At 49.9% G+C, this 11,146-nt stretch overlaps 1 protein-coding gene across 26 annotated transcripts in view; it reads left to right on the forward strand.

Annotated features, from left to right (window-relative positions):
• Window positions 1–11,146, forward strand: part of LOC100763521 (CUGBP Elav-like family member 4) — a 281,984-nt gene that overhangs the window by 242,219 nt on the left and 28,619 nt on the right. For 15 of the 26 annotated variants that reach the window (XM_027400606.2, XM_035440218.1, XM_027400609.2 and 12 more), the window contains exon 4: window positions 10,953–11,078. In XM_027400606.2, the coding sequence (XP_027256407.1) occupies window positions 10,953–11,078 (126 nt within the window). Of the gene's footprint in view, window positions 1–10,949; window positions 11,079–11,146 lie in introns of all 26 variants that reach the window. The other 11 variants (XM_027400605.2, XM_035440235.1, XM_027400607.2 and 8 more) reach the window with 1 other exon arrangement.

Here is an 11,146-nt window from a genome sequence, read left to right on the forward strand (position 1 = left end):
CCTCTGCACACACCATATGGGCCACCAACTGCCATCTAATTACAGAGACGAATCAGACCCACCACACTCCAAAGGCCAACCTGCTCCATGGGGTTAGAGGTCATGGCCTTGGCCTTTGAGGACAAAATACCTAGACTGAAGTTGTTCCTTTTCCCCAGGAAGGGCGGTCCTCATCCTGTGCACCCAGGATTCGGGAGGTGACCTTGGTTCACCAGTAGTCTCAGGGAAACCATGTGAATTTTCAGGGGTCTGTAAACAACCAATTCAATTGAAATCTGTACTAAACACAGTCCATTGGGAAATATAGAGGCTCATGCCCTACAATAGAGAGACAGGTTGGTTCCTGGCAGGTCTGGAGCCAGCAAGGGCTCCTTCTTTTTTTTTCTCTCTTTTTATTATTATTATTAATAATAATTCAAGTTAGGGAACAGGCTTGTTTCACATGTACTTCCCCTCTCCCTCTCCCTCCTCTCACCCCCATTCCTTCTCCCCCACCTCCAACCTACCCCCACCCCATCCACCCACCACTCCCCAGGCAGGGTAGGGCCCCCAACCGGGGCTCCACCAAGTCCACCAAATCTTCCTGTGCTGGGCCTAGGTCCCTCCCCATGTGTTCAGAGACAGAGTGCATCCCTTCAAGTGGGATGGGCTCTCGAAGTCCCACACACACACCAGGGCAAAACGCCAGGCCAGTCCACCTCCGGAGGCTCCCAGGAGTGCAGGGGCCTCCCCATTGGCATCCATGATCAGGGGGCTGGATTAGTCCCATACTGGCCTCCCAAAGAGCGTCTGGGGTCGATATGCTTTCCCTTTTTCAGGCCAACTGTTTCTGTGGGTTTCTCCAACCTGGTACAGACCCCTTCGTTCTTCATTCCTCCCTCTCTTCAACTAGGTTCCAGATTTCAGCTCAGTGTATTTCTGTGGATGTCTGTCTCTGCTTCCATCAGCCACTGGATGAGGACTCTGGTCTGGTCTGTGATGAGTCGGCGGAAAGGGAAGGCAAGGGCTCCTTCTTTAAGAGCTCACATGCCAACACTATATCGCTGTGACAAGTTTTCTGACCTTTTTATGTTCAGACCCTTTATGTGAACTCCTGAGAAGCCTCTCAACCATCCATCCATCCACCCACCCACATTTACCTACTGCTCTTTATGTGCCATCCATCATAAATCTATCTACTTTCAGCAATCATTTTTCTCTCATCTGTGTATCTATCTATCATCTAACATTTAATCTGGATATCTAGCCTTTATTAATCATGTCTACCATCCATCCATCTCCGTATCTCTCTAGACTCCATTATCAGTCATGAGTTAACACAACGTATACTTAAGCACAGGCCCTCTAGCTTCCCCGAGACTCGTAGTAAATCCAAGTTGGAGAGCAAAACAGGGCTGGATAGTGAAAGAGGAGCTAAGACTTCTCTTCAGAGCAGGACTGGCCTGCTAGATGGAGGAAGAAAGACAAAAGAGAGGAGAAAGGAAGAAGAGGAGGGGCTGAAAAAGTCACTAGAAGGCTGCTGACACACAGCCTTCTCCTTTCTCCACTTTCCCAAATCAGACAGCACCTGTCAGGATGATGCTGCCAGTGATGGGAAGGGGCAGGGAGAAGGCCTGGGCTCAGGTGTCAGAGCCCCATCAGGGCCCAGAGTGCTGCCTCAACCAACCAGCAGGCAGGGCCTGAATAGACACCCCTGCCAGGAGAAGCTTACTGTAGCTGTTCCCAGCAATGGCTGCATTCTGGATGGTCCGAGTAGCTTTCAAACCTGAAAACAAAAATACTTACGCTGGACCAGATCAACCAATCAAACCTGAAGTTGATTGCCATCGTAGGCACCTGTTTTGAAAGTTTCCAAGTAATCTTTGTAGCAGCCACAGCTGACAACTATCATCCTATAAGTCCCATGATTCCTGCTACTTATCTCTGAATGACACTAATTCCCAGGAATAGAGTGAAGGACATGGGCTCTGAAGAGAACCAGGGAGGAACCTAAGTCCACTTTCTGGGCTGAATTCTGGTCTTGCATGGATTCCAATGGAATTACTGCTAGGAGAGCTCAGGAGGCATTCCCAATACTAGGTTACTCTGGAAGAGGTAGTGCCTGGTAGGTTCTGAAGATCCCATCCCGGTCAAGGAACCCCAGAGGTCTTTGTAATGTCCCGAAGCGGGGAGTGGATTTGGAAGCCACGGCCTCAAGGCCTTTCCTCTGATACAGTATAAAGGGGAATCCAGGACTCAAGTGTTTATATCCCCATGACTACTCCAGTGAGCTAGGATGCAAGCTGTTACCCTCTCCATTTTCTAGAATGGCCCACCTTCAGTATTAAAATCAGTGGAAGGCTAGAGGGCAGACATTTACCTTGCTCCCTGGAATGGCTTACTTTGTGCTTTGGGCAGTGACAGCTCACGGAGACACAGAAGCTATCTATGAATGCCTATTTCCTGAGGCTGTGGGGAGCCAGACCACAGCTGGGAGGATCCAAGGCTCACCTGAGGGTCAGCCTACAGCCAGGCCAGGTTATCTGTAGGCAGTGACAGCTGCCCTGGGCTTTATTCCTGCCCATCTGCAAGACTCAACATCAGGCCCTGCTTGGCAGTTAGTATAGACAAACAGGTCTGAGATTTCTTCACCAGCTCTGTGGCTAGGCATGGCCCTCTCAGAGAGTTGTTTTTCATTCTAGTTCTTGGTCTCTTATCCTCTGCCCCCTTCCTCTCCTGTGGACCACCCAACCACTGGATATCCCCTACAGAAACCCCCTTTCCTAGCTGGAACAGAGTTCTGCTTTGTCTGTCTCCTTGAGAGCCGAGGACAAACTGGCCATAATTTATGCTCCAGCATGATATAAAGGGGGGAAAAGGCCCCATTATGCTATAAATTATCCTGTGATGGAAGAAATGCCGGCTTCTGTGCCAGACGCCAGCGGAAACCCCATTAGACAACAGGGTTCGGCTGCTGAGAAGTCCCCACAGTACACCAGGCCGTCTGTTGTGCGCTGCGTCTGGGAAGGATAATGTAGCCGATCAAATGTATAATCAGTTACCTGGAGAGATGACTGTGCACTACTGCCTCAGCCAAAGGTGACTTCTTAGATAAAGTCACCGCATGTCCCATGCACCTGCTGGGAGCCATGATGCTTGAGTCACAGATGGAAGGTCAGGAAGAGGGGCAGCAGAGGGAGTGGATGTAGCCTCAATCACACTGTCTACCCTGCCCTGAACCTGCATAGAACCCAAGGGTTCGGTTCTGGCCCAGCTTGGAACGCTAGACCAATCTCTCACCTCTGAGAACACAAGAATGAAGGAACCATTTCTGCCTTGCTCCCACTTTTAGAAGGTGATAAGAGACCCCAAGTTCTAGGTCTGTCTCCCTAAATTTTCCTCAATCTCTATTCCTCTGGCTTGAACAGATGCCAAGCAACAAGGGAGGCATTAGAGGAAGGAGAGGGAGACTGCTGTCAAAGGATAGCTCAGGCGACAGTGCCTGCAGCCCTGACCTCCTATGTGATTGGGAGAGAAGATCCTTCCAGCCCAGATCAGGTGGCCCTTGGACTCCAAAACAGAGATTTACCTCTTGGGCACCCAGGATATTTCATAACAAGGGCTTCTTGCAGAGAGGTGGACAAAACTTATGAATGGGCTTCAGGTGGCCTCCACACAACAAGCAATGATCATGACGTTAATCTCTAGGAGCTGAGCAGCATGCTACAGACGCCCTGCCCACTCACCTACCCTCTGGGCTCTGATCTGGGGCCCTGACCCTCACAAAACAGTGTGCTTATTGGGCATTTTCTCAGTTGTCTGGGCAAAGATGGCCGGTGGAAATGCAGAGTGAGGACTCCATGCAGCCCCATCTTCCACCAGGAACAATAGTGGACGCCTGAGAGCTACAACTCCATTCAGGTTACATGACATGAGTCTGTGCCTTCTCCAAAGTCTAGGTCAAAGTTCTTGGGATAGATCCTTTGTAGCAGGCTTTCTTGGGCTTCGAGTCCCCAAATCATGACACAGAGACTTATTATTAGTTATGAATGCTTAGCTTAGGCTTGTTTTTAGTTAGCCTTTAGCTAAATCAAACCATTTCTATTAATCTATGTGCTGCCTGAGGCTCATTTCCTCATCTACATACTGTCCATACTGTCCTGCTTCCTCCCTGTCTCTCTGCCCATCAGCCCCACTTATCCCTCCTCTGCCTAGCTATTGGCCATTCAGCTTTTTATTAGACCAATCTGGTGTCTTAGGCTGGCAAAATAAAATGGCAACACATCTTTACATAGTTAAACAAACAAATGCACCACAAACAAAAGCAACATATCTTTACAAAATTAATTATTCTGCAACATAAACAAATGCAACAAACACATTTTTATATAGCTAAACAAATATTCTATTCCACAACAATGCTTACCTTTTATGTGGCTCAATTTCCTCATTTGTACACTGTAAATAATGTTTGCTGTTCCTATAGAGTGCTTACTTCAGCATCTGGGTCCTGGTTGCTGTTGGATAAATGGAAAGGTTCTGCTGATGCAGCAGGGTCAGAAGAGTCATGCCCCAGCCATTGGGAGCTCTGAGACATTGGAGGGCAGGCTTGTAGGCTTTCATCATGTACAGACATTGAGACTGGGTGGGCCTGGGAGTCCAGTAAGCCACTAAAGACTGATGGTGCTGTGAATTAGGGGCCCAAACAGAGCCTATTCAGGATTGATGAGCACACAAAAGGGAAACGAGTGGGGTCTGAGACCTGGGCCAGGCTTCCAAAGGTGAGACTCAGGACTCAGTCCTTTGGATACCAGGTATTGGAATGACAAGGAGGAGGAAGGGGTGTGTATGGTGTGTGATGGGAAGGGAAGGGAGCAGAGAGAATGCACATGCATACAAACTCCACCCCCATGAGTCCTCCAGCATGCAGCTCCCACTTTCCAGATCCCTCCCTCCTCTCTATGCCCATAGTGCTCATCCCTCTAGACTCTGCTCTCACTGTGGCTGGTGTCCAACATCTCCAGAGGACACACATTTCATAGTCTCTGAGGCTTTCCTGAGGTCAGTCCTGCACCCTCTCATCAATCCAGTCCCATTCCATCTCCAAACCCAATACTAACTGAGCAGGGGATTCATTCATTCATGTCAACAAATATTCACCGGCTATTGAGCAGCCATGGTCATTCATTCACGGAAGAGCAGAGTGGAGCTGGAGTCAGTAGGGGCTCATCACAGTGCCTAGAGATAGAAGCTATTGTGTGGAATACAGGAAGGGCAGGCTCTACCTTAGGTTATAACTGACACTTTAGCTGCTGTGTGGAGAGTAGAGAGCAGGGTCTGGAGGTCACATATGAGAGATAGTAAGAAAGCGTGGGTAGTGGTAGCTCCATCTAAAGAGGAGAAGAGGAAGGAGGATAAATCTGGCTAAAGGAATGCAAGAGTAGGGGGAATGGATGCTTTCTCTAGCGTCTGTTTCCTTCACACCAACATCAAACCGCCTAGTCCTGGAGGGAACCAGTCAGATCAAGGCCTGGCACTGCCTTGCCCATGGGGGCCAGAGGGGTGAGGGTCTTCATTTGCATTCCATTGCAGTCCCCATCCCAGCAGCCTTTGATCTGGTTTGATGTCTCCTTCAGCCTCTTCCAGGCAGGAAGCCTTTTATCCTCAGGAGGCAGTTCCCAGCCCAGCTGCCTGTCACTGGCTCTGGTTCTGTCACGGGGGGGGGGGGTGTGTGTGTGCGGAGTGGAACAGAGAGGAAGGGGGGCATCGTCCTCCTCTCTTGGGTCACTGTGTGCAAGAGCTCTTCTGAGGCCTGGTAGCTGACCCCTGAGACCTAAGTGAAGTGGACAGTCAGCCTGGCTGTCAGCCTCAGAGGGACCCAAAGCTGGGGTCGCTTTCCTGGTGGGTCCAACGAAACAGAACTGGCTGCATCACCTAAGAATCAGGCAATCATCTGGGAAGGAGGTGGTGACATCCATCCCTGGCCATGGTCTTCCTATGTAGAGGACAGGGCTGAGGCTGGGTGCTGCCTCTGGAGGCAGTGAGGGGGTCACCACAGGGAACTGGGAAGAGACCACAGGGGCTTCTGGACTTGGGAGTGGTATAGTCTGGGAACCTTGAAACCTGAACACACAGATGCAGGTTCAGGTAAGTTGGTGAGGTCCCTACTTGTCTCCTTGGAGCCACAGATGCTTGACTGATGTGGTCTTGGGGAACTAATGGAAATGTCATCTGGAGATGCTGAGTGTAGCTGGTACAGAGCAGGTAAAGGTTTCCCTTGTTTTGATTCCATCCAGTTAGGTATCCTAAAGGATGCTGGGGGCTCTTAGTGGTCCTGGAACTATTAGAAGACCAAGAAAATGTAAGGAAAAGCTGGCTTCTTAGGTTGTTTGGGCCAGCAAGACTGCCCAGTGTTCCACACCTGACTTAGCAGCCAGCACCTCTGTGGGTAAGCAGCAGCCATGGTAACAGTCACAGTAACAGGCATTTGTTGAACATTTATTCTGTGCAAGGCCTTGTCCTAAGAGCTTCATAAAGTTCAACTCACTTTATCCTGGCTCTGCCCAGGGAGAATGCATGCCTTGCCTAAGGTTACAGAGCTAGATAATGTTAGAAGCAAGATTTGAAAGAGCCTCATCTCCTATCAGGGGTATCTAGCTCTTCCTGCCCTGTCAGCTATGACTCCCTGTGCCCCACTTCAGGAAGGTTTCATTTGACTTATAAGTGATATTTGCCCTAACTTCATGCCTGTGAGCCTCGGGGGTTTACCCAGTGCTCCAAGCTCTTCCCAGAAGAGTCACCTTCAAAAGAGAGAAATTCCACAGTAAACAAGGACCTAAGAGACTCAGGTCCAGCATGGGATGCTCTAGGGCTCAGGTTCTTCCCAGAAGAGGAGTTCTGTCCATACCTGGGCCAAAGCTTTGTGGGTAGGAGAGAAGCTTCCAGTTCCATCACTGGAGATGTGTAACCTGTTTTCATCATTTCCAAACTGCTGTCTTGGCATCCCCTTGTCTCTTCACCAGCCACATAACCCAAAGCCATTTATTTCCACCTCCTCCCCCTGACCCCAGGGCTCTCCTTAGCTTGTACCTTCACAACAAGCAAAGCCATTCAACAGCACCCAGAGGGAAGAGAATGACAAAAAAGACACTCACTATTTGATGGAGGTCCATAGTGCTCCAGCAGCCATATACCATTAATCAGGAAATATTGTTTAGTGCTGATGGTAGTGAACAAATCACACTTTGAAAATATAACTGGAATTTGGGCATTAGCATCAAGATGCTTGCATTTGGCAAGTCAGGAGGCTCTGTTGCCACCACCCCTTGTCTGGGTGATTCTGGGGCCAATCACCCTATGTGGCCAACAAGATGCTCTCCAGGAAAAGCTGGGGTAGGGGTAGACAGCCTAAGGCAAACCAGAGCCTAAAACTCTCATTTAAGGGCTGTCCTTACTAAGACTTGTGTCTAGTGGCGTAGCAATGCTCTTGGATTGCAAACTCTCCTCTTGTAATGAGAACCTCTCCTCCTGCACTGTGATCTTAAGACAAGGCAAGACAAAAGAGTGACTGCAGGAGTCTCCATCTTGCTACAAGGCCAGAGATTCCTGAAAGCCCACCCTCCTGCTTTTTTACACACTCCACTAGCATCCCGGGAGGCATAGCCTGGTGCATTTTATAGATGGAGAAAGCTCAGAGTCAGACTGGGGTCTGAGGGAATAAAGTTATTCCAGCTGCAGGAATGGGAGGTGTTACATGCTGGTTGGGAGGGACAGCAGACAGGAGACAAATGAGAAACAGGGTCCCAGGGTCCCTTGTTGCAAGCCCTGCCACTAGAAGGAACCTCCACTTAGGTAAAGCTAGATCCTTGACAACAATGCAGAAAAGAATTTCAGGACAGTCAGAGTGAGACACAGTTAATATAAGGGTTAACAGCACATGCTTCAGATATAAACTCTGGCAGGGAGTGGGGACAGAGAGGGAGGAAGGGAGAAGGGAGGGAGGGAGAGAGAGGACAGTGCACACTCAAGTATAGGTATGAGATCACATGGGAGCAGGTGACAAAGACAGCTGAAGCGACTCCCTGAGTCCTTGGAGTCCTTGTTGGAACCCTCTGGCTTGTAGGGCTGCAGGCCATGACTCTAGCCCAACCTTCCTGGGAGCCTTGTGGGCATAGCCACATCTTTTCTCCCAACCAGCCCCTACTGGCTTGTAGCCCAGAGTTGCTGGATGTAATCATCCACTGGGAATCCAGGCATGACTAGTCTCTGGGGCTCCATGGCAGAGTTTCTGGGATCCATAATGCAAAAGCTTTGGATTCTCATGGGATCGAAGAACCATGTACAACCTTACAACCTACTGAAAGAGGAAAAACCCAGGACACCTTCCCCACCCACACACCCAAGGTTCATCTCAGATTCATTTCCAAGGCTCACAGTAAGTTCTCAATAAACCTTGCTGGAGGGGACAGTCAGAGAGGAGAGCCAGAAGGCACAGATGTTCTGGCCTAGTCCTTCCAGTGGTGGCTGAAAACACCTTCACCTAACATATGATAACTCAAGCTTATTCTCATGGGGAGAAGACATCTGGATTCAGAGATGAGCTGCTTCTCCGGGCCGGGCACCTATCTTCTGGGATGCTACTCTCCTGCCCCTGGGCACTTCTGCACATCCACAGACACTAGCACTCCCAGTTTTAAATAGTGACAGGGAGGGTCCTGGGAGCTAGAGACTGAGGGTAGTTGAGGTCTTTGCTGTAGTTCACTGTATCCCAGAGCAGAGTTGACTTTCTTGGCCAAATCGGGGCAGAGCAAACCACGGAGAAACAGCATCCCCTTTCCTCTTCCTATGGCATAAAGAATCTCAAACAATCTTGTTATTACTGCTCACCAGGCACTGTCCCTGCAGCAACTTCCAGAACTGTATGCAAGAAGGCTGCATAGACCTAGACAACTGAGGCTTTTAGTAGTTAGTGATAGAGCTGGAAGGCATGCAGTATGGCATCCTAGGCCTGCCCAGAAGGTTCTCTTCAGATTCAGAATTCTTCTAGTCCTTGATCTGAAACACAAGCCTTAGACTAACTCCATGGTACCAAAATCCAAATGGAAAGTAAAAGTGCAAGACCATGACACTCAGGATCCAGATAGGAATATCTGCTTCATCAATAGAAGAAGTTTGGAGCCAGGTCTGTTTTGCTATCTTGTGGCTTTGGGGAAAAGTGAGTTAGCTGCAGTTTCCCTGGTGCTATCAAGATGGTCAGCAAAGGAGCAGCCTGACAACCTACACATTAAGAATGATCTCCAGAGAACTACCTAGTCAAGGGAGACTCAGGGGAGTGGAGAACAAATTAAAGGGGGTGCAACACTGGCAACAGGGAGAGGTGGAATGAAAAGGCACTGTGGATGAATTTTAATGCAATCAGAAAGCTGTCATGATGTTAATAAAGGAATACATTCAGAGTGAGGCAAGGAACTGAGTCCCAGCATTTAAATCAACATCATGGAGGAGGCACCATATGTCTCTTACTGAAAGGATTTTATTTAGCAGGAGGGCCAGGTATTAGGAAGCTGCAGGTTTTGAGCTGCAGATCTTTTGGAAGTCATGTCCAGGAACTTGGAGCCTTTAATAGTCACCTGACTGGGGCAGAGGCACAAGGTTCAATTGCTCTGCTGAAGTCCTGAGAACTCCCCTTCCTCAAGCTTTGTCTGTGACTGCTTCCCAGGGCAATCCTAAAGGCTTCCATCCTCGTCTCTCTAAGGACTCCCATCTTCCTCTCTCTAAGGGTTCTCTCTAGCCTTCCTCTCTCTAAGGGCTCTGTTCTTCCTTTCTCTCTTCTTTCTAGCCATCTGGATTCTCCCTGCTTTTTGCTTCCAATCCCTTTTACCTGCCACGTTCCCTCTCGTCACACTCTTTCTCTCTCATTCTTCTTGTTCTCTGATGTCCATCCCCACCCTGAAAATGAAGTGAGGCTGGAACTTACAGCCCTGTCATGACTCAGAGTTGAGTAGAACAGCCAAATGTGGTAGAGGGCCAGGCTGCTGGTTCCCCGATCCAGGAGTTGACAACATATCACCAGCAGGTTAGGTGAGGAGTGAAAATCCATCCATTATGAGTGAATGCACCAGGTTGGTGGGAGAGGACCTGGGATGGCTAGGGAAAGAGTGTTCTCCGCACAGGGCAAGCATGCCATCACAGGTTCTGAAATGAAGGACCTATGCGACAGAAGATCTAATGTTCTTCTCCGGGGAGCAACTTGGAGATAGGATGGCGGGAAGGAAAGTCAGACAGATACCAATTTCACAGGTGAAGCAGTAAGTGAGACAAGTGAGAGGAGATATAAGGCGCATTGGCAAGAGGCTGTCCTAGAAGAGGACTCTGCCCAGAACCCTCCATGCAGAACAAACGGCATCAGCCAACGATTCAGGATGACTACCCATTGCTACTCATTCTTTCACCAAAGATGAGGTTCAGAGGAAGGAAGGGAATAATACAAGGCAGCGCAGAAGGCCTATGTGCCAGAAGTCAGACCAGGGACCAGGCTGTCTTCTAGCAGGAGGCAGAGTGAGTCATTGCCTTCCAGTTCCTACTCCTCGCTGACGCTGACTTGCTCTGGCCGCTATGCTCCCCCGCACTTACCACTCCCTACCACCAACCACCACCTCTGCCCACGCTATAACCTCGCTGCTTCCAGCCAAGCTCCTCCCTCCCACCCTACCCCACCCACCCACCCACCTCTGGCTGTGAGCTTCATCCCTTCCCTCACCCTTCCTGCTGCTTTTGCTCTGGCTGAGAGTCCCTCCTCCTCCCGCCAAGCTCCTCCCTCTCACTCCCTGTTTGGCTGAGCTACGCCTCCTACCGCCAAGCTCCTTCCCTACCCCGTTGCCCTCCTCCTCTGGCCGCGCCCTTTTGCCGGCGGCCCGCCCCCTCACTGCTCCTCCCGTGGCCCGGGTAAGCATCTCCTAATTTTGTTCTAGAAGATAGAAAACTCTTCGTGGGTATGCTCAACAAGCAGCAATCCGAAGACGACGTGCGCCGCCTCTTCGAGGCCTTCGGGAACATCGAGGAGTGCACTATTCTGCGCGGGCCGGACGGCAACAGCAAGGGTGTGTGTGTGTGTGTGTGTGTGTGTGTGTGTGTGTGGTGTGTGGTGTGTGGTGTGTGGTGTGTGTGT

Source organism: Cricetulus griseus, chromosome 2 (genome assembly GCF_003668045.3).
Source record: "Cricetulus griseus strain 17A/GY chromosome 2, alternate assembly CriGri-PICRH-1.0, whole genome shotgun sequence".
Lineage (NCBI taxonomy): Eukaryota > Metazoa > Chordata > Mammalia > Rodentia > Cricetidae > Cricetulus > Cricetulus griseus.